At 26.1% G+C, this 24143-nt stretch overlaps 3 protein-coding genes and 1 long non-coding RNA gene across 4 annotated transcripts; 2 read left to right on the plus strand and 2 right to left on the minus strand.

The window, feature by feature from the left end:
* The first annotated feature begins 11 nt into the window (after positions 1-11).
* On the plus strand, positions 12-4055 carry LOC114119328 (charged multivesicular body protein 4b). The gene is made up of 5 exons (XM_027980840.2): positions 12-395; positions 465-642; positions 2395-2509; positions 3303-3438; positions 3503-4055. The coding sequence occupies exons 1-5, from the start codon at positions 215-217 to the stop codon at positions 3562-3564; spliced, it is 672 nt and encodes a 223-aa protein (XP_027836641.1). The 5' UTR covers positions 12-214; the 3' UTR covers positions 3565-4055.
* Positions 1134-5183, minus strand: LOC126549016 (uncharacterized). Its single transcript, XR_007603158.1, has 2 exons — positions 4939-5183; positions 1134-1384 (listed from the first exon to the last, which is right to left on the minus strand). It is a non-coding gene; the product is annotated as an uncharacterized LOC126549016 (long non-coding RNA).
* Positions 5184-6974: 1791 nt separating this feature from the next.
* LOC114119322 (leukotriene A-4 hydrolase) lies at positions 6975-11027 on the minus strand. The gene is made up of 13 exons (XM_027980835.2): positions 10684-11027; positions 9691-9806; positions 9496-9629; positions 9310-9421; positions 9180-9248; positions 8873-9094; positions 8672-8812; positions 8402-8608; positions 8184-8325; positions 7941-8112; positions 7630-7860; positions 7434-7538; positions 6975-7327 (listed from the first exon to the last, which is right to left on the minus strand). Exons 1-13 carry the CDS (start codon positions 10736-10738, stop codon positions 7204-7206), a joined length of 1830 nt encoding a protein of 609 aa, XP_027836636.1. The 5' UTR covers positions 10739-11027; the 3' UTR covers positions 6975-7203.
* A 1494-nt stretch (positions 11028-12521) lies between these two features.
* Positions 12522-22392, plus strand: LOC114119292 (transient receptor potential cation channel trpm). Its single transcript, XM_027980799.2, has 25 exons — positions 12522-12677; positions 12847-12888; positions 13013-13121; positions 13672-13754; positions 13841-14015; positions 14099-14312; positions 14406-14699; positions 14771-14927; positions 15024-15171; positions 15233-15416; positions 15480-15610; positions 16361-16488; positions 16550-16733; positions 17559-17748; positions 17817-18028; positions 18090-18275; positions 18333-18554; positions 18642-18799; positions 18867-19057; positions 19126-19307; positions 19380-19565; positions 20073-20429; positions 20487-21118; positions 21541-21769; positions 21831-22392. The coding sequence occupies exons 3-25, from the start codon at positions 13092-13094 to the stop codon at positions 21954-21956; spliced, it is 4599 nt and encodes a 1532-aa protein (XP_027836600.2). The 5' UTR covers positions 12522-12677; positions 12847-12888; positions 13013-13091; the 3' UTR covers positions 21957-22392.
* Positions 22393-24143: the final 1751 nt, after the last annotated feature.

The raw sequence follows: 24143 nt of genomic DNA on the forward strand, positions 1-24143 counted from the left end.
ATAAAAATCTTTTATCATTATCTTTCGAAATTTGTACAGCTCTTTGCTATTGCTTTCTACGCAAATTTAGTGCGACTTATTGTTAGTGTTTTAGTGACTGTTAAGTGTACTATTGAGTAGTTTTAATTTGTAAATTGTATCTTTGAACTATTATGTTCATTGCATGAATACCTAAGTTACTAAAGATAATAAAAATAATAATAGTGTATACAAAATGAGTTTCTTGGGTAAGCTTTTCGGTAGCAAAAAGGAGGAGAAAGGACCATCAACCGAAGATGCGATACAAAAGCTACGATCCACCGAAGAAATGTTGATAAAAAAACAGGAATTTTTAGAAAAAAAAATCGAACAAGAGGTAGCGATAGCAAAAAAGAATGGTACAACCAATAAACGAGGTAGGTTGACGCTATGAGTTAACTTCTAAGTTGTATAATATATTACACATTTTTGTTATTGATTTGCAGCTGCATTGCAAGCATTGAAGCGTAAAAAACGATATGAACAACAATTAGCGCAAATTGATGGTACTATGTTAACTATTGAACAACAGCGAGAGGCATTAGAAGGTGCTAACACAAATACAGCAGTATTAACTACGATGAAAACTGCTGCGGATGCACTTAAATCAGCTCATCAAAATATGTAAGTTATATTTTTATTAATCTATATCCATCAAGTTAAACCAAGATATTATATTTTATATAATAATTCAATTCTTATATTCATTTTAAGTAGGTATTTAGCGAGGTATTTAGATAATACTTATAATACAATATAGATGTTTATACGCTATACAGTGTATACAATTATTTAAGTTCTATGACTATTAAATTAGTCACTTTAAGGTGGTTTTACTTTAATTCCATATTTTTATTAGATTATTTTAAATATAAAAGTAATTAGCAATGTTATTTATTAATTAAATTGTCTTTTTCACTTACAAGTAATAGAAACTGTGTTACCAATGTCGAGTGTTTGTACACATCTATAGGTTTTTATTTGATTTATTATTTTTTATTATAAATAATACAAAAAGTTGCATGTTTATCATCTATGTGACTGACATCATAAATTATTAAAGATTTTAAATGAACTTAGAAAAACATAAGAATCTAATATAAGGCAATCAATCATAAATTATATCAAATGTTGCCATTTATTTTCAGTATTCCATTCTTCTATTACTAAATTATATTTAATTTAAAACATTGATAAAAATTATGATTTTGAATGAGTCATATTTTCTTTTGATCAACTTGCTGAGTCACTAGTTACTACCTAGTTAGTACTAGTAATTTAATTTTCGGATTTTCCAGTTATTATTTAGAACATACCAAGCCCATTGAAGTTTTCTTTTGCTTTTGATCATTCATAATTATTCAGCCTAAAACCATATTTTTTATTACATCAGTTAAATTATAACTAAAAAAAAAACAAACATATTTATTTTATTTATTATCAAACATAGTATTGTTATTTATAAATCTATTTTTATAATTTTAGATCAATTTTAGGATACTTTCTCCAAATTTTTGAAGTAGTGGAAAATAATTCAGGTTATTAATTTAAGTATTTATAAATATTAATTAATGTTAATCTACAGCTATTCTGTGTATTTCGTATGTATTAATATTGTATTTTCAAGTATAAAAAAAAAAAACAGTGAAATAATTGAATCAGTTTATCTTCATTTTTCTTAACATATTGATATAAAAAAAAATAAATAATCATAATTTAGTTTACTACAGGAATTAAACATAATATAAGGTAGTAGATACTATAGAGTTGTTGATTTTTAGGCACAGTATCTACATTATTATTTTTATATATTCATTAAACTCATAATTAATAAAGATTTTCTCTTACAAATTAGTTCTTATAATTATAATATTATTTATTGTAGGATATTATGTATTATGAAATTGATTACTAGGGATCAGATACGTCATTAAAATTCCCAAGTATTTGTGTATGAACTAAAAATTAAAATTACACATCATAATAGATGTACAAAAATTTGAAAAAAAAAAATGTTAAATTTATTTTATTTTTTGGATAATCATAAAATAATATATAAACAATCATCGAGAATATATTGATTGATATAGATTCCAAGATAGTGTGTAAACTTAAAAAGAAATAGGTAAAGCAATCTAGATAAGGATAGTTTATTATTAACAATAATCATTAATTAGTATAGGTACAATTATTATATGTAATAAAATGTAATACATAAATAGGTACATAATATATTATAATTGGAATATTACCAATTTATTTAGGAAATCTACAAAAAAATATTTAGTATTAAAAAATGATGGCATATGTTGAAAACTTTCTAATATATCTGATAAGGTTTAAAAATAGTTAATTAAAATAATTTTCTTATTATAGGAATGTTGATGATGTTCACAATATGATGGATGATATAGCAGAGTCACAAGATTTATCAAAAGAAATATCAGAAGCTATTTCAAATCCAGTTGCATTTGGAACTGATGTAGATGAGGTAAGAATAATGATTTATTTTAACCAATTAAATGTCAATATTGAATCATTTTTAATATTATAATACAAGTTATTATTTTATAGGGTTTTTTTTTACGTTTTAAATCCCTTACATAGATTTCATTTTCTCCTTCTATAACTTGTTAAATCTCTATTAGTTATATAAAAAAAAATTGTATACTATAATTAGTCTCTTATTACCATAGCAACCGAAAATAAAATTATAATTTAAATTAATGGCGGTTGTGAGTATTCAATTATAAGAACATCTGAGGAGTTGGAAAAAAATTAAGGGGGTTTATGAGCTTATCCACAAAGGAATAATGTACTATATTAAATTTTAAATTAATATAAAAATTTTTAATTGGTTAATAACTTATAAACATTTAGTATTTTTTATTTCTATTGTTTATACTTATTTTTATTGATTTAAATTATATAAAATGACTTCTTTTAACTTTTAACTACCTAATGATCAAATGTAGTTTAACGCAAAAATAATGCTAAATAAAATAATGAGTTTATAATAGTAGCGCATACAATAATATATATATATTTATATGAATATAAATTTTACTCATTTTTAATGGAATATTGAGAGTATATTTTAAACTTTTAAATATCTAAAAATCTGCTTTCTAGAATTATAACTGCTGTTATGGTATAGGTAAATACATGATATAGATGACATTGATTATGTTGTATAATATTTATTCCCTAAAATGGCTAATTACGGCAATTGTACAATTAATGGTTGTATGAACAAATTTTCAATAGTTTTATAATTTTAATAGGATGAATTACAAAAAGAATTGGAAGAGCTAGAACAAGAAGAATTGGACAAAGAATTGTTGAATACAGGCAAGACACCTGTTCACGATTTGCCAACACCTGCTGTGCCTACATTTGAGCCCAGTGGCCGAGGAAAAGGTATTTTTAAGGAAAAAATTATAAATTTTTAAAATATATCTATAAGTTGTTCTAATTTTTTTAGCAAAAACCAAAGCTGAAGAAGATGATGACGAAATGAAAGAATTGGCTAATTGGGCTTCATAAAAATGATTTAAGATGCTTTTAAAAAATTTGATCATATACATGATAATATGATAAATATTTTTAAATTTATAAATGATCAGTTTATTTGCTATTACGTTATTATATAGATACTATTTAACACGAATTTACTGTCAACATACCAATTGTTCATACCATTTTTTTTTTCAAGCAAAAATAAAACCAAATATTTTGCTGTTAATAATGATATCCAATCTTCATATTTGATTCAACAATTATTTAATTTAATTTACCCAGCAGTGTGAAAAAAAGATAATAGTAAACTATATTCACATTAATCCAGCTTCTTGTATATACATACTTTATTATTGTTAATTGTGAACATATTTTTAATCAAATTCATAATTAAAATAAATTATTTTATATAGAATAGTATGCTGTTAAATTGATTTATTTTACTTTTACACTTTTTTTTTTTTTATATTATTATTATCTAAACAAAAAATAAAAATATATTAATTTTATAACTTAAATACTTATTTTAATTGATTTTATTTTAAAGAAAAAAAATTATTTTTCAGTTAAGTGTTGTGTTTAGTGTTGAAGTTTACATTTAGCACGGGGCATCATTATTTGTTTAAAGAAGCCTGTTTTAAATTAGTATTTGAGTTAAAATATAAATTATGAATTCAGTAAGGTTGAGATTTGTTGAAATCACTGATATCTAGTAATTTCGTGTATATATTTAAGTACTTATATTTTATACGTTTATATAGTATTCAGTGTATATACTAGTAAGAATCTATTGTATATTGTTTACTATTTATGTTGTCTTTTATTTTGTAATCATATTTTTTTTTTTTAGAAAAAAAAACAGTAGAATTACTATAAATTTGTGGTGGAAAATATTAACAACAGATTAAAATGACTTTATTTATGTCAATATAATATGTAGGCTTAAAAAAAAAAAATAACAACGATAAATTTGAAATAAAGATACAAATGATACATTTAATATGTATTGGATATTCATAAGAGTATATTACTTATACTTATAATTTATATAATAATTGTTTCAATTAATTTTAAGAGTTATTCAAGATTTTTTTTAAATATTATAGCAATATACCTTAATAATTTATAGCATGTATTCTTTCAGGAAATATGCAATTTTTTTATATGAATAGGAACTTGAAAAATTACTAGACAAAATTATGGATACTTTGAGGTACCTACCTATTGTCTGAAAATATTAGTAAGTCAGTTGTAATTATATTATAAAAATGAAAACACAAATCAATTAATGAGTTATCCAGTCGGTCGGCGATGGAATGTTTTTTATGTTGATTCATGATTGCCCTATTATAATAATATTGTATTTATCGTCATTTCATTAATGTCAATAATCCATATTACTTTAAGTATAATCACATATAATCGTCATAATCTATTCCCGGAAGCGTCTTTCGTCGCTTATCAACGACCTACGACCGCGCGAGACGGCCAGTTGTAGTTGAAACTTGAATTAATTCACTTTTTGACGTATGGAGAAGTCGCGGCTGCCATATTATGCCAATGAAAAATTCAGTTTATCGACAGAAAAGAAAAGAAACATTAAAAGTGGTTTCAGAGTAAAAATACTTATAATAAATGTTATAGAAGACAATATTTCTAAGGAAACCTAGGGGTTTTTTGTATGTAAATACACAAGTCGGTATTAAAGGCACATAAAAATCTATTTTTAAAAAATCTCTTTTAATAGTTTATACTTCTAAAAACGCCGATGAGTTTCCCCCTAAATATTGTTCTCTATAAATTTCATAATAAATGTTTATACTCCAAAACCACTTTTTAATGCCGTTTCTCTTTGTTTTTCGTAGACGTGTTTTCCTGCTAAAAATGATCAATGTAGCATCCTCTTAATAATAAATTAAAACAAATGAATAAATAGAGAAAGTGGGTCTTATCAGAGTTGTATAGTATTCTGCAGAATACAAATCTAACGGCTCCTATCCATTGTTTGGTCATTTCCGAACGGCTTCCGTAGAAAAATATTAAATTAAAGCTCAATCATGTCAATATATCTAATTTTTTAAAAATAGGAGCTCATTAGTAACTTCATTGACACATTTTCATCGAGTGATATAACATACCTACAGTCTAACAACAGTAATAACTTTTGTGACAGTTTCAAGTTTGTATGAAATGAAAATGAATTTGTGTGAACAAAAATCGGAGCCGTTTAGAAATTTACCTATTCGTAAAACATTTTTTGACGGGAGCCGAATGGGCTATCTATGTACCATCAAACATTAGTTCCCAATGTTCCCATGTCAATTAATATTATGTAAGATATCTTTGTCCTTGACATTAATGTGTTCCGAATCCATAAATTCAGCAGAAAGTCTTATAAAGTATAAAAATTCATGAAATCAACAAACATGATTTTCAGATTCTGTGAAGTTATTATTAGCCAAATTGACAATATTGTTCTGCTAATTGCAATGATTACATAATTCATGAATTTGGCATAACATTTATAAAATATTTATTTTTATATTTAATCAGTTGGGTATTAGTTATTTCATTTATGATAAAATATGTTTTATTATTATATGAGTATGAAAGCTAATAAATAAATTATTCAGTTCACGAATCATAATTTTAATCCCACTACACCATGATTAAAAATTATGGTTTAAGTTTTTGTTTAATTTAAAGTACCAATTTTATAGCTTATGTTATTAAAATATTGTTTGGATTGGCAATCTTTCAATTATTATATTTATTATACTTTATGCAACAGCAAAATGTTAAATGACTAATTAGTAATTTGTCAAAGTATTACATTATATTAGTATAACAGAACAATTTATCACTCTATGAAAGCAAACAATGTGTAAGTGTGCTGATACTCTTAACATACAAATAATTGGGTGTCATAACAACCAATTACAATGACATTCTAAGTCCTACATAAAATGTATAGTTACTATACATAATAAATTTAAATTAATTAATACTTTTATTTTCCCTTATAACATTTAGAGTATTATTTATTATACTTGTATGGAGATGATATACTAATTGTAAACTGATCAAGATCAATATTATGTCTAGTCACTGTCTGCTGATGGCAATCTGTTCTACTTAATTCAAACTATTTATCTAATTAGTTACTCTATAGATAAGTTGAATCACATATACTCTTTATATGATGTGTTCAAGGAGACCATTTGATCTTTTATGGTCATTCCACGAATCCTAGTAAATGTTTTCTAGTGATAATTTTATTAAATTACTATTTCGTCTATATTTTCAATACATACCGTAGCAACTTACATGGTTCTTCACATTGGTTAGGATTATATTATTAGTCAAGTTCTAAATTTTGAATGTGCAGTCTAAGGTTTATTAATTTTTTTATTTTGAAAAATGTGAGCAACAAATAATTATCAGCTTAAAAAGAATCTTATTTTATTAATATTTCAAATATTAAAAATATACTAGGAATTCCATCATATATTGAAAAATTAGATTTTACTAATTTTTTAATGCATAAAACATGTTAGTTACCACAATTTGATTTAAATAATATCATGATAACAATAATATGATAATAATTAAAAATTAAATGCATCGATAATAAAAAAAATTGAACACAAATATAATTGAGATTAATTAACAATTTCTTAAATGTAGATCTTTAGCCACAGTATGACGGCAAACATACATCATACTCATTTTATTTTTTTCATAATTCTCTATTGTTTTTGATCGTGTTTCTTCCCAAGAGTAAAGATCCCTGTAAAAATACAAAAATTAGAAAGTAGAAAAAATATATACATATAATATATATTAATAAATTTTCTTAAACTGATAACATCAGAATATAATTTTAAAATAGTTACCTATATAAAGGACGAACATATTTCATTCTTCCTGTGGTGTTAATAAATTTATATACGAGTTCCAATTGTTCGATCCACTTGAATTTTACACAAGTTCTGAGCCACCTGATAAAAATATACATAGGTTTAATGTAGCCTAATTTTTTGTCTTAAAATCTACAATCATTGCAATAAATATTTTTAGTTTAGTTCTTACCTTAATAAAATTTCACAATTACCACTACTGTTGAAATCATAAGCCTCTTGCATAGCTTTTACTTTTAACAAAGTAAAGTGATTCGATTTCAAAACCAATGCTAAAAATTGTATAATTTGTGTTGTTTGAAATTGATCCAAATCTGACTTCTTAAAATTGTCACCAATGCCATCCCATTGTTCCCAGCGGTTTAACAAAGAGACACACGCATCTTGATCAGTTGTATCATACCTTTAAAGTTATTAAATAATATAAATATTTAACTTTTATATATATATTTTCCTAAGTTACTTGACTAAATAGATACTTACGAAGGTATAATTGGAGGCATACCACAAGTATACAGCCATAAATCCCAATCAATTTGTGAGGTAGCACTATCCTCCCCGAAATAAGATAGCAAATATGATTTAAAATCTTCTGTACCAACAGATTTATACTTGAATTTATCAATATAGGATTTGAAAAATATTTGAAATTCGGCTGTAAAATATATATTTTTATTTTTAGAAATGAGAAACCCATATTTTTAGTCTTAAATCAAAGGGCCTTACCAGCTCCTAACAGCTTTTCTAAATAGAATAAGAATGTGTGACCTTTTTCATAAGGACAAGTAGAAAATGCATCATCTGGGTCAATGCCACTTAAATCAACTACTAACTTGGTTAATGGATTTTGTGCTCCTAAATTATCAATCTACAATAATACTTATTTTTATTATTACTATAATTTTTTAGTAAAAGTAGTCATAGAAATATTAGTTCATACTTACAGATTGTTTGAGATCTTCAAGACCACCAAGTGCAGCAAATTCTCTAGAACTTTCGCCATACAATAGTCCATGTATTCTGCGTTCCACATAAACTGTAAATCCTTCATTCATCCAAAAATGTTCAAAATTACGGTTTGTCACCAAGTTGCCTGTCCAACTATGTGCTATTTCATGAGCCACAACATTTACCAGACTCCTGTCTCCAGCCTATATCAGTAAAAAATAAATACATTAAATTATTATAATTATCTTTGATATTGGCTAATTTACCAGTAGCGTGGGAGTGACAAAAGTCAAACATGGATTTTCCATTCCACCAAAAGGAAATGAAGGTGGCATAACAAGCAAGTCATAAATTTTCCAAACATAAGGACCACATACATTTTCAGCAGTTTTCAATAATTCAGGTGTCTAAAAATATCAACAAATTATTCAGTAATCAAATATTCAAATGTTAATATTATATTATACTTGTTCAAATTCATATGCAGCTTTGTCAATTTCTTCAGGTTCAGACCAAACTTTTGATATAGGACTTAAAGTTTTACTGACTAGATTGCCAATAGCTATGGCTATTAAATATGACTGAACAGGAACAGTTTGTTCGAATAAGAATGTGCGTGTATCTCCATTGTCAATTACTTCTAAAGGAACTGCACTCATCAATACTGTTAATGGTTTAGGAGCTGTAATCTGTAAGTTATCCATAATTAAATTATCAATTTACATGATTAAATAAACATTTGTAAAATTGTAAAATTTTTAACAACAAACATACTTTTGCTGTGTATGTAGATTTTGTTGATGGAGTATCTTGACAAGGTAGCATGGATCGAGCATGAGCAGGCTAAACAATACACATGAATTAATTGAGATTAATCTAAATTAATAAAAAAAATATAACTTACTTGACATTGACTAAATAAATATGGATGTTTTTTGCCAAGAGTTTGCTCGGGTGTAAGCCACTGTAATGCTGAGGCAGTTTTAGATGTTTCATAAGTAATTCGTATGATACTCCTTAAGTTTAAGAATTCAAAAACCAAAAAAATGTTATTTAAAATGTTAATATAAAATAACTATAAATATTTTACTTTTTTATAGATGGTATTCTTATTTCAAGTTTGGAACCAAATACTTCTAAGCGATCACCTATACTATAATCTAGCAATGATCCATCATCTTTGTTCTTAATACTTATCACATTCAAATCAATATTGTCCAAAATCTAGAATTTAAATGATTTGGTGAATTAATTTTATATCATAAATTAATTTTTTTTACCTTACAATATGATCACAGCTCTCGTCAATTTTAGTTATGCTCAAATCAACAAATCCTTTAAGTTTTTCATTTTCAAAATCCGCATCAAGTTCTATATCAATATGAGTAACAGCAACTTTTTCTAAAAAAATTATTACAATTATATTTTACTTTTAAACATAGTACATCAATATATTTAAATGTCTGAGGTATAAATAAAACAATTAATATAGTTTTTGTTATTAGTTCTTCCCTAAATAAAGAAATAGGTACTGGTTACGAAAGCTATTTTGATGGTTCTATTTTTTTACATTTAAGATATTCCTAAAACTATTGATTTGTTATAAATTATAGTAATAATTAAAAAAAAAAAAAAAAAACATCTGTGGACCACCAAAACTAATAAAATAACTGTTAAATAATATTGAAGATGAACATTTAATGCTAACATTGGTATTAACATTTTAGATGAATAATTAATAAAGGTAAGTATTCAGTAATGTATTGAAGTAGGAAAATATAGTAGCATTATCATTCAACTAGGTATAAATAAAAATGTATCTAGATAATTCTAGTTAGGTACATTAGTTGTGATTTAAAGAATTGCAAGCTAACAGAATGAAATAATATAAGAACCCTACTTTACTTAAATATTAAATCAGAAATATTATTAAATATTATGATACATACATTTTCTTCAGTTTTTGCCTATAGCCTAATTCACAATAGTTCAATTATAAAGTATGAAAATGGATTGCTCAACTAAGTTAATACCATCACTAAAATATGTTTTTAATGAACCTTATTATAGTAGCCTATTATATTACCTTATTATAGAATATTAGATACCTACCCATTTAAATATTATTATTTTTTATTACAATAATTTCTGACAATTCTTCACAGAAACATGTTATAAAAATACAATTTTATATAAATTCAGTGGTATAGAAAAAAAAATGCAAAGCATAATTCTGTTTTATTGGCGTAGGTTGTTGTCAATTTTTAAAATTACTTACCAGGTAAAGAATAAGATCCTGGGTCGTTAGGACTTAGACGTTTTCCAGTTGACATATTTTTAACTTCTATAAAATTACTGTTGAAAAATAAAAATTGTTCTAGTATTATTTAGACTTATGAATTTTAATTTGCAGTATGTAATCGTTGTAAAAACCGAATCTGAACCGTAGTATAGCCGTGCAGTGTAGTCTGTCAACTGTCAAGTGTCGAATTTTGAAACTTCCAACACATCAATAAATCATTCGGTTTGTATTCAAGTATGGGATGGAGTTAATATTATGTAGTGCTTTATTTACACACTACACTACTACTACAAATAGCACAAAATATTATCAACTTATCATTGAAACAGAGTATCAGACTACATAATTCTGTGATCAGACCATTACCACACCACTAAATACCACAACAACCTGTTGCGATAACTTACTATCATTTGTTGGTACTCGGTAATATTTACGAGGGGAGGGGGGCATCTTAAATAAAATTCCGCTAAAAACGATATCGGCAAAACCGCAAAACAATTAACAAGGCATTTTTGCATTTATCGGCTGCCGAAAATTGATATCTGACATACAAAAAAAAATACCAGGATCCAAGCCTGCTCGGTAAACTTACGATGTAAAGAAAATAGATCTCCTATACATCACGGGTAAACCCACATAGACACAGTGGCGTATCTAGATTTTTTTTAGGGGAGGAAGCACACTTTCTAAAATTTTACCAATTAATATACTATTAAAAATAAAAAAATAAATAAACTACTTAATTTTTTTAATGCAAATAATTTATTTATATATTTGGTCAGTCATTAAGTTAGTATATAATATGTACAATACTTATACATAATAATAAATAGTAATTCAATAATAAAACTTGATATTTTAGAGCAAAAAAAACTTATATGTGGATAAAATAGTGACAATTTAATTTGGCTAATCTAGCAGTCTGGAATCTTCTTGGTGATTTCTTTGCAAAATTCTCAATGATTTCACTTTCTGACTAAATTACCTCCTTTTTATTTATGTTTACTAAAATTAATCCATTTAGTTAATTTTCAGTGATTGTTGATCGTATTCAGGCCTTATTCAGCCGTATTCCGAGACACCACAATAATATACATTATGTCTGTAGCCTTTTGCTTATCATATATTATATTGGTTCATATAAGTCACAACACATAATAGTTTTAATAGTATAGTACATTATTGTAACATTCTCTAAATAGTCTAAGTCTCAATATCTATATGGTTCCGTAACAAGAATATCGTGCAAAAATAATTTTTGTATTCATTCTATGCGAAAACTTTAAACAAAAACGCAATAGAAGCTTGTAAAAGTCGTAAATGATGACATAATATGATTCATCTCCACAAATATAGTGTTGTTGATGTATCGTTTTTAAATGTTCACAAATCGACTTAATTCATAATTATTAAATTAACGAAAAATCAAAGACATTATATCTTTAACTTTAAAAATATAAAACAAATAATTCTGAACTTAAAACGCATATTATGAGTTTTTGAATAATGACTTTAAAATTGTCATGTTGTGATCTGATGATCAACGTGCGTTTGAAAGACACTTGCGACGATGACGCATAGGCGTATATATATATTATTATTTTATTCTTTTGTATGACGTATTTTTCATGGCTAAATACCATATATTAAACCAGGGTCCTGATATGGCATTGTGCTAAAATATGCGAAATGCGAATTACAAAGTGTAAAAACATTTTTCATGGTAAATAATAAATATCTCTGAAGTGCTTATTAACGCTATCTACGAACAAGTTACTGTACTATATGCACAGGTTTCAATTTCGGTCGTCGACTTTATCATGTTCAATGCTCAATGGTTAAATCTGAATCAAATGGTATTGACAATGGGTTAAATATTGGGCATAGAATTTAAATTGTTTTATCTAAATTTCTTAAACATATTCGAGTCAATTATTTCAAAAAACTTCCAAAATGTAAATTTAAAGGTGAGTGACTGTAGTTGGTTTCAATATTGTAATGCTTTATTGAATGTAAGATTAATTTTTGTAATTCATCTGACGTCGGCTCTGACATTTGTTCTAACATTAAACTATGTAATACCATTGTTTAATGCATGGTAATTAGCCACTAATTTGTAAAATTTATGTTTTACAGTGTTCAGTGTTTTAGGCCATCCAAAGGACCAGATTAAATGTGGTATGTTCAAATATGTTTTATATATTTAAATTATATAATAATTAGGCATTGGTCATAGAGGTATAAGTTTTATTTTAAAAATTGAAATAATGACCTTAATAGTTTTATTTTAATTTCTTTTTAGATTCATTGGCTGACAATGGTAGAAACGTTAAATTCTGCATGTTATAATCTTAACAAACAAAAAGCAACTAAGTGTCAGTATGATTTCAAAAATAAACAAATCCAAAAAAGTGTGTATATTATTATTTATATATGTTTGTTACATATGTATTGAAATGATTAAAACTTATAATAGGTACCTATATTGTCAAAATTTTATTTTTTAGCTAACATAGTACATTTTGCATAATATATTATATCACATTTATTTGCTTTAACAACTTATCTTATCTTTTATATTATACTCGAGTATTTTATAATTATTCTTGTTTTAAAATAATAATAGTATTTATTATAGTTACATAATTGTGATTAATGAATTTTTATAATTTTACTAACTATCCATATTTTCATTTCATTTAAATTAAGTTAAATTATAATGAGTCAATTAATTATTAGTGTCCATTTATTTACTTATTAAAAATATTTCTCATTAGAAAAATTTATAATTCACATTATTTAAATTGTTACATTCAATTCCCCAATAGTATATATTTTTTTAGTTTTGTTAAATTGCTTATAAATAAATCATCTTTATTTATTAATTTATTTTCTAAATAATTAATTGCTCGACAACTGAATAAAATACCTTGGTACCTAATTTCAATTTTTATTTTTTAGAGGCAAGCTCGGAGCTGGGTTGAAGCATTATTTCAAAAAAGAGATTGTGTGACTTTTATTCCATCTGCTACCGATAAGACTAGGTAATTTTTTTATTAATTCAGTAATTATTTTATAATATTTATTGTCATTTATTTCTAATAATTTTAAATTAAAATATTAATTATAGATGCAGTTGTGGGCTTTCATTAACATTTCACTGTGGTGGAGGAAGTGGCTCTGTTCAATTAGATCCTGATAATCCTAATGAAGTTTGGTCTTCGTTAAGACACACTGTAGTTTCAGCAACAGATGCCTATGGAACAATTGAATTTCAAGGTGGCCCTCATCCTACTAAAGCACAGGTAAACTATAATAGTATAATAATAAATAACATATTGATTATATATTAATGAGAGACTAATGAGGGTTAAAAATTGTTTTACAGTATGTAAGATTGTCACATGACACTAGACCAGAAACAATACTGCACTTATTTAATCGAGAATGGGGTTTAGAATTACCAAAATTATTAATAACTATTCAAGGAGGAAAAGCCAATTTCGAAATACAACCAAAATTGAAGAAGGTATTACGTAAAGGATTATTAAAAGCAGCTAAAACAACTGGTGCATGGGTATTTACTGGAGGAACAAACACTGGTAATTTTATAACATTTTCTTTTTACTAAATTACAAGTGTAATTTATTGTTTAAAAATAATTGTATATTGTATTTTATTGTTTAATTATTTAGGTGTTACTCGTCAAGTGGGAGATGCACTTTTGCTTGATTCACAACGCCCAGGCAGAGTTGTGTCTATAGGCATAGCACCATGGGGTATTATTGAAAACAATCATGAACTTATTGGTCATAACAAAGATGTTCCCTACCATTCTATATCATCACCTAGATCTAAATTAGCTGTGCTGAATAATAGACATACATATTTCCTTTTGGTTGATGATGGCACATCAGGACGTTATGGGGCAGAAATTGAATTACGCAAAAAATTGGAAAAATACATTTCAATTCAAAAACTTCATCCAAGTACTTTTATAATATAAATATAATTTTTAAACAATATTTTAAGGTTTTTATTTTTTTTTTATATTTCACAGGTGCACATTATAGTACTCCCGTTGTTTGTCTAGTGATTGAAGGAGGTACTCATACTATTAGAGCAGTGTTAGAGTATGTTACAGATACTCCTCCAGTACCAGTGGTTATATGTGATGGTTCAGGTAGAGCAGCTGATCTATTAGCTTTCACACACAGGTAAAAACTTATCATAGCTTGGAAATTATCTATTTGCTTTTTAAGTATTAGTAATTAGATAAAAATGAAAAAGGTGGCCTATACCTTTTGAATCAGATATGCAGTGGACAGTGGTGGACAAACTGTTTTAGAAAATATGAAAGAATATTTATTGAATACTATACAATGTACATTTGAAGTTGGACAAGACAAAGCTGAACGGTTATACGAAGAACTCCTCGAGTGTACAAGACATAAAAATATGGTATTTATAAAATTGTATTTTATTCTCAGTTTGAAACTTATTTTGGTTGTTGGAAATATAGATCACTATTTTCCGAATGAGTGATGGACAAGAAAAATCACAGGAATTAGATCAAACTATATTAACTGCATTATTTAAAAGTCAACATTTATCTCCTTCAGAGCAGTTGAGTTTGGCATTGACTTGGAATCGTGTTGACATAGCTAGATCGGAAATATTTGTTTATGGACAAGAATGGCCAGAAGGTAAGTGTTTTAAAATATTTAATTTATTTTAGAATTGTAAATACGCATGTTATTTTTTTGTAGGTGCATTAGAAGAATCTATGATGCAAGCTTTAGAACATGATCGAATTGATTTTGTAAAGTTGTTGTTGGAAAATGGTGTTAGTATGAAGAAATTTTTATCTATTTCTAGGCTTGAAGAGCTATACAACACTGTAAGTTAAATTATATATAATATTGCACTCATTTATTTAAAATATTTTTTTTCCTTAGATAAATGTTTAGTTTCTATTCTTTAATAATTTATTTGTAATTTAAATTAGAAATTATTATAATAATTGCAATATTTTCATTAAATAAAAATCTGTGTTGTAATTTTCCAAATAACTACTAAGAATATTGTCTTAACATGGTAAAATAGTTTTAAAGTATTTAAGTATTATCATACAGAGGGCCAACTGTGATTTCTGTTGTTCTATGCTAAATGAGAAAATAGGAAAGTACAGTTGACCATCCTGTATGGAAAACAAAAAGTTGTATACATAGCTGTATTTATATAAACTCAATGGCTATAGTGTATTCATCAAAAGTAATTTGTTATACACCAGTAGTTAACCAATTTAAAGTAATTTGTATGCATAAAATAAATTATCAATGTCAAATTAAGTACATTTCCTCAATTATAGTTATTTTGTATTTTAATTTATAATAGTTGTATTACATGTGTTAAATATTTAAATACTGACAAATGTACTAAATTAATCTTTCATTAAACTATCTATTTTAGTATTTTATATAAAAGTATTTAATTTATTTTATCCCAAAATAGTGAACTAGATAAAATAAATAAAGTATACATCAATATTATACATTTTTGAATTAGGAACATATTTAGTTACAATTTATCAATAAATATCATTTATATTTTTACATATTGTAATTCATTTTTTATTTTTTATTTTCAGAAACAAGGACCAACAAATACATTAGGATATATTTTACGGGATGTTCGACCTCATATCCCTCAAGGTTATATGTATACATTGCATGACATTGGATTAGTAATTAATAAATTAATGGGTGGTGCATACAGGTAAAATTGAAATGTTATTATTTTTATTATGTTTAGTTATTGATTTACATTTTTTAAATAGAGCTCAATATACCAGACGTAAATTTCGTGCAATGTATGCCCAAACTCGCCGTTTGAACAATACGCACAGAAACAGTGCTTCATTTACACGTTACTATGGAAACAATTTAACATTGGGCGTTTTAGCCGATTCTGAACATTCAGAAGAGGAGTCTCTTTTTGAATATCCATTTAATGAGTTATTAGTACGTAATTAATTGAGTTTTCTTATATTATTATAAATGTTCTCAAATTCTTATTTCTTAACTAAGTTATAAGATAATTTGATATTAATATTAATTATTCTAAATAAATAATTAAAAATAACATATTTGTCACAGCATACGCTTTGTAGTTTGCTAACAGCATTGAGTTTAGGTGGTATTAGTTAATAATTCATTAAAATTTTAAATTGTAAAAAGTATTTTTATATTTTTAATTTTAGTAAAAACATAGGCAACCTATATTGGACTTACTTAAATTATAAAGGGAGAAATTATTTAATTGTACTGTAAGTTATAAGTAAAGATTACTTAAATAACATATTTGAACTTTGATGTTTTAATTACTAATTTAATTTAGGAACAAAAAGTTCTAATTCTGGTGTAACCTATTTAGTTATTTTTTTAAATGCATTTTTCTTGTTAGTATTTTATTCAGAAAAATGCTTAAGTAATTTCTTCAATAATATACATACACATTATGAAATAAATCTATTTGTTAATAATATAATATTTTTCAATACTTCTTAATTTTGTGTTATTCTCATACATATGTTTGTTCTTTGATTAATAGTTTTAAAAATATTACTACAATTTATCCAGATTTATTCAAGTTACAGTTGAATTGTTTCTGAGAAGTTTATCTCAAATGTTTGATCTCATAATGTATTTTATTAGTAAATTTCTATTGCTCTGAATTATTTTTCTAGTTTAATAATAATTATTATTTTAAACTTTTAAATTTTATATTCTACATAGTTTATTTTCAGTATAATTATATAAAGTTGGCCTGGTTTTAAATTTTTTTAGATTTGGACTGTGTTAACTAAGCGTCAAGAAATGGCATTATTAATGTGGCAACATGGGGAAGAAGCATTAGTTAAATCACTTGCTGCCTGTAAGCTTTATAAAGCCATGGCACACGAAGCAGCAGAAGATGATTTAGAAACAGAAATATATGATGAATTACGAAATTATGCCAAAGTGTTTGAAGATATCTGTATGTATCAACATTTATAAATTAAATTATTAATAGTGATAATATATGATAACAAAATATAATTTTAGCACTTGAGTTATTGGATTATTGCTATCGTCAAGATGATGACCAAGCCCAACAAATGCTTACGGTTGAACTGCAAAATTGGAGTGGTCAAACTTGTCTTAGCTTAGCCGTGGCTGCAAATCATAGAGCTTTGCTTGCTCACCCTTGTAGCCAAATTATACTTGCTGATTTGTGGATGGGAGGTCTAAGAACAAGGAAAAATACCAACATAAGGGTATTGATGGATTTAAACTAAATTACAGACACATTATTAAACAAAAAATGTTTGATTATAGATTTTATTAGGATTGCTATTTCCACCATATATATCAAGACTGGAATTTAAATCTCGAAAAGAATTACAGTCAATGCCTCAAACTGAAGAAGAACATTTGTATGGATTAGAATTAGAAGAAGAGAACGAAAGTGTAGAAGGAGGTGTAAATCGGTCACACTTAAATCTTGTGGAAACAAATTTAGATGTATGAATTAAAATTTAATTTTTCTATAATATTTATTAATCTATGGTATAATTTAAGGGTGTATCATCAGTCAAAGATAATGAAACAGCTGAAAATGGTACAATGCTCCCAAGTGCTTCAATAGGAGGTACAATTAAACATACTGATTTTGAACATAAATGTGTGACACCGTCATACGAGTATAGTGCTTTTGATATAAAGAGACAGCGGCCATTGCCTTTACGACACAAGATCATAGAATTTTACACAGCACCAATAACTAAGTTTTTAGCAAATTCTGTTAGTATTTCAAAAATATTGCAATATGATGATTTTAGTATGATGTTAATTAAGTTTGTATAATAATCAAATGTACTTTAATTTCAGGCAGCATATTTTGTCTTTTTAGTTCTTTTCACGTACGTGGTACTTGTTCGTATGGAACAAAATCCATCTTGGCAAGAATTGTATGTAATTGCTTATATATGTACATTTGGTTGTGAAAAAATTAGAGAAATTGTTTCTTCTGAACCTACCAGTATTAGGTAGTATTTGAAATAAATTTTAAATTTCATTAAATATCTACTAGATCTTAATTTAATATTTTTTTAGCGATAAATTTTCTGTTTGGGCATGGAATATGTGGAATCCATGTGATGCTGCAGCAATTATTTTTTTCTTAACCGGTCTTTGTTTAAGGTTACAACCAGCATCGCAGGCTATTGGAAGAGTTATGTTTTGTACTGATATTATTTATTGGTATTTGCGAATTCTGAATATACTTGGTGTTAATAAATATCTTGGTTAGTAATTATCGAATAGTTTAAAAATTTGTATATTATTTACACATGAATATTTCTTCATATATTAGGACCACTAGTTACAATGATGGGTAAAATGATAAAAAATATGCTGTACTTTGTAGTACTTTTACTCGTAGTACTTATGAGCTTTGGAGTAAGCAGGAGGTCAATTTTGTATCCTGATTCTGATCCTGAATGGGTTTTAATCCGAGAAATATTTTTACAGCCATATTTTATGTTATATGGAGAAGTATTTATAAACAATTTACTTAATTAAAATTTATATGTATGCTTTTATAATTTATAATTTATTATTATTTAGGTATATGCTGATCAAATATATCCAGGATGTGATGAATCATCTGGAATGCCAAACTGCCAAACTGGGAGATGGGTTACACCATTAGTAATGGCTATGTACTTATTAGTTGCCAATATTTTACTTATTAATCTCTTGATTGCGGTTTTCAACAACATTTTTAATGATATTAATGCTATATCTCATCAGGTAATTGTAAATCAATAATAAACAGTATGTGTATGTACTGAACAATTTTCAAATCTGAAACAAATCATTATTATACTGACCTCACATCCATAACTTTTAATCAACATTTTTTTCTCAAGAGTAACCTTACTTAACTATCATTATTTAAAACTTTTCATCATACTACTAAATCCATTACTCAGGACTCAACCATTTTGGTTTTGAGACAATTGCTTCAAAAAAACTTACTTTGACGTGCCACTGATAATAAGTATAGCAAAAATCAGTTATAACAATTTCCAAAAACCAGCAAATATTTCCCTGAAATAAATAGCTGAATGTAAATGAGAAGTAGGAAATTACAAAGAAAAATATTTTATCAGTATTTAAAAATTGTTCCTAAACTAACGACATGGTATATTTAGAAGTTTTCTTACTACTAGAAATACTATACATTATTTTGAAAATTAGAAATTTAAACCTCATTTGATGTAATGATGTATAATATTAATTACAACTTTTTTTTAGGTATGGATGTTCCAGAGATTTACAGTTGTTATGGAGTATGAACAAAAGCCATCGCTTCCACCGCCTTTAATTTTTTTTTGTCATGTTTTCCTATTAGCAAAGTATCTTTGTCGCAAAATTCAAGGCATTCAAGAAACTTATGACAATGGTTTAAAGTTGTTTTTGGGAAATGAAGAATTAGAACAGCTATACGATTTTGAAGAGGAATGTGTTGAAGGATATTTCCGTGAGAAGGATTATAAATTACAAATGTCTATGGAAGAAAGAATTAAGATGGCTTTAGAAAAAACTGAAAATATACAACAAAAAGTAGATGATATTAACCAGAAGGAAAACTTACAAAACTCTTCTGTACAAGTATGATACATTTTTAATTGTAATTTATTTATTTATTTACAATTGAAATAATTTTAGGCTTTAGAATTTCGACTTCACAAGATAGAAGACTTAATGGATCAAACATTGTCCACTTTAGGTGTAATACATAGATTCATGGCAACACAAAATGGTGATCAAGATAGTGGTAGTAGTAGTGACAATGCTCAAAAAAGAAGTAATTCTTATGAACCAGAATTTGATTCTGATCCAAAAATTCTTCCTATAACTGGTAGAACAAGATGTATTAGTGAACGATCAGATTTATTATCAGATATTTCAGATGCTTTACCATCTGCATATCGCAGAAAAAAAAAGTATTCGTTTCAAGAGAAACGCCCACCAAATTTTTCTGATAGCAACTTTTTACTATCACAATTTGATGGTGTTCCATCATTTAATGATAAAGGAGGTTTAGAACTGTACAATTATGAAAGCCGTCGGATGTCAGTGAATTCAGCAAGAACGGTAGATAGAAAATTTGATACTGAAAGTACATTATCACCAGATTTTAATTGCAAAGAAGTGGATGATATTGATTGTGGTGATGTTGATTGCAAATGCGATAGTGGTGATCTGGCTATTGCTAGATCTAGTATAGATCGAACAATCTGGGTAGAGCCACTTATCAAAGTGTTTCCTCCAACACCTAGCAGACAAGTTTACTCTAGGTATATTTTATGAACAGTTTTAATTATTTATTTATATTTGATACACTTGTTTTTAAGTTATATTACACTAATATTTAAAATTTTAAACTTAAAAATATAGTATTAAAATCAGCATAAAGTTAATATTGTTTGATGATTATTAAATTATAAAAATATATTAATTAGAAATGTGTTGAATGGTCCTTGATTAAAAAAAAACCATAAGAAACAAATCATTATATTGTTTCTATAATATGATGATTAGGAATGTATTACAATTCTACATTTACTTTAGCGTTTAAACTATTAATATATTTTTTTGATTTTGATAAAAATGTAATCTTCTTCATTAATAATTAGTGAATTGATTCTTGTAAAACAATTTATTATTAACTCCAAGTGGCTTTATTTAGTTAAATTTTTTTTTGTGTGTGTATGTGTAGCTTACTATCTCCACACTGTGACCATTCACCAAATCGAGGAAATACACCAGTACCCCGTACCAGGCATGCATCTGAGATGTCAAACCCGGAAATTGCTAGATACTTAGAAAAAGAACATCTTAGAGATGCAGAGGAAAATGATTATCATCTGATGGAAGGCTTGATAAAACAACATAAACCGAAGACTTCAAACACAATTGACATACCTATCAATGCCCATAACGATCATGTGAGTAATATTTTATATGATGTAGATATGTTAACAATACTAACTTTTTATATGAATTTAGATGATTCGTCGACGAACATGTACAGATATAGATCCAATTGATCCGCTTTCCTACACTACAAATATGACAGAAAGCTCAACATCCTATAATCCGCTCAACAGCATGTCTTCCAAAAATTACGATTAAACCAAATATTATTTTTAAATCAAATAGTGAGTAGAAAATTTTATTTTTTTTTTAATTATTCTTTTATCAATTATATTTATTTGGGCTCTGATTCAAATTCATTAGTGTACTTAAATTGGGAAATTCTAATGTATTATTACTATAATTTTTTTTTTTTTTTTTATAAATTTTTTCTCCATAAAAATTGTAACATTTATACAAATAGTTATAGTTACCTACTTATTCCACATTTGTTTTTTTTTTTTTTTTAATTGTTTAAAATTCAAAACAATATTTAAATTTAGTTGTATATGCTTTTCTATGCACAGACAGTTTTAAAAAATTAAAATATATTTTTTTTATTTAAATGTAGGCTATTTTACCTAAAAAATTTTAGTTTATTAAAACATTGTTTCATGATCACGATCAATAATATATATTGTTGTTTTTTCTTTTATTAATTTGTTATTTATTTTTAATGAATTAATTTGAAGTTGAAATAATCCTAATGATTATTTATTAAAAGAAAAAAATGATTTAATTTCATTCAACATAAAGGGAGGTCCATATCCCACATTATAATCATTAATGCCCTTATAATATTTCATTATATTTATGTATTTTATTTAAAATGTATACATTATTTTTTGATTCAAAATGGAGCAATGAATGTATTGATTTTATAATGATGTGTACTCTTTTGTGTATGTATACAGTGTACATGATTTGAACTAGAAAACATTCTTTGATTTTAAACTTCAATATGTTTTATGTTAAAAATGCGAATCTAGTTGGTAGGTACTTTTGGGAAGTCTAAATTAAAAGTTCTCAGTATTTTTCATAATATTTGATAAAAATTAAACGAAAAAAAATAATTATTATTGTTTACTTTTGAGTCAATACTGTCTTATTGTAGAACGGTGTTCCCTACTACTGGGCTATGAAGCTAATGATATAATTATCTAATACAACAATCAAATTTCTTTTTTATTTCAATTAAAACTTTTGAGTGCCTTAAATAGTCGTATTATATTTTTAAGCGTATAACATTTTTTGAAAAATAAAAAAGTCTTAAATTTTAATAATTTGTAGTTATTTGGTTATTAAATGCATTATATCAAAAACTGGTTTTGCGTAAACATTTTCACTGTTTTTTTTTGGGGGGGGGGAGGGGGGTTCCCAATTATTTTGAAAAGTAGTGGGATTAATAATGTTTACACCTCAAGTCTTCAAAAATACGAGTTTGAATCACTTTTTTACTAGAAAATTGTTCGAAGTTGAAAGTTTAACTATTTATCCATTATAAATCATGTACACAGACACATAATACACAAAAAAACACATAAGTTCAAAATCGGTTCAAAAGAACAACTAATTTTTGACAAAATTGTTTTTATTGTATTGTAATTAAAAACGATTACCGTATATAGTTGATATTTTTACCAACTGTTTATATTATTTATATAAATATGTTTATTTATATAGACTTCTTCTATTTATGTGTCAATAAAAAATGTTTACATATGGTCCAAAAACTTAAAAATGTACGCACAATTTCTCTTGGGGACATCGCACCTGCACGCGTTGTTTTTCACTTGGTATACGACATATTAAATTTTCGTTCACCAGTTTCGTTAGTGTGCTTAAACTTCTCTCGATGATTTTTTACGATATTTTAATTTTTAAGTGAGTTATGAGTATGTAAAATATTTGAAAATGCAATGTTTTTGGCTTTAAAAAAATAAATTAAACTAGCCTATCTTAATAGTAAAATAACTTACTTTAATATCAATATCATAATGCACAGCATGATGGAATACATAAACCGTTCAGTTCATCTCGACCATCGGCGACCATTACGAATTACGATTACTATCCCATAATGTAGAATAATACCAATTATGTTGGTAGTTTGTGACGTCAGCAGATAGCCAAGATGAACTGGACGGGTTATACTTAGTATTTAGTAATATAAGTAATGCACAGTCTTCGCTTCAGAAATTATTTATGGTACCTATGGAATGATTGAATTTTAATTTAACACATACTTCACAGTGATTTACTCAATGACGAGATGTGCTTGACATCAGTATCAGAACGGTTCCTATAACCTTTTCTTTTTTCTAAGTTTTATTAATTCTTATAGATATCACCTATTCAAATTCAACATTAGAGGTGTGAACGATGAGAGTTCTGTATTTTTTTCTG

This window comes from Aphis gossypii, chromosome 1 (genome assembly GCF_020184175.1).
Source record: "Aphis gossypii isolate Hap1 chromosome 1, ASM2018417v2, whole genome shotgun sequence".
In the NCBI taxonomy this organism is placed as follows: domain Eukaryota; kingdom Metazoa; phylum Arthropoda; class Insecta; order Hemiptera; family Aphididae; genus Aphis; species Aphis gossypii.

Excerpts from the sequence above, each read along its gene's own strand:
- LOC114119328 (XM_027980840.2), top strand. The coding sequence starts at position 215 with ATGAGTTTCTTGGGTAAGCTTTTCGGTAGCAAAAAGGAGGAGAAAGGA. Across the intron at positions 2,510-3,302 it reads TTGGAACTGATGTAGATGAG|GATGAATTACAAAAAGAATT; the intron begins GTAAGAATAATG and ends TAATTTTAATAG. Across the intron at positions 3,439-3,502 it reads GCCCAGTGGCCGAGGAAAAG|CAAAAACCAAAGCTGAAGAA; the intron begins GTATTTTTAAGG and ends TAATTTTTTTAG.
- LOC114119322 (XM_027980835.2), bottom strand. The coding sequence starts at position 10,738 with ATGTCAACTGGAAAACGTCTAAGTCCTAACGACCCAGGATCTTATTCT. Across the intron at positions 9,630-9,690 it reads ACGAGAGCTGTGATCATATT|ATTTTGGACAATATTGATTT; the intron begins GTAAGGTAAAAA and ends TTTAAATTCTAG. Across the intron at positions 7,328-7,433 it reads TATGTTCGTCCTTTATATAG|GGATCTTTACTCTTGGGAAG; the intron begins GTAACTATTTTA and ends GTATTTTTACAG.
- LOC114119292 (XM_027980799.2), top strand. The coding sequence starts at position 13,092 with ATGATTTCAAAAATAAACAAATCCAAAAAA. Across the intron at positions 16,489-16,549 it reads TTAATGGGTGGTGCATACAG|AGCTCAATATACCAGACGTA; the intron begins GTAAAATTGAAA and ends TTTTTTAAATAG. Across the intron at positions 21,119-21,540 it reads AGCAGACAAGTTTACTCTAG|CTTACTATCTCCACACTGTG; the intron begins GTATATTTTATG and ends GTGTATGTGTAG.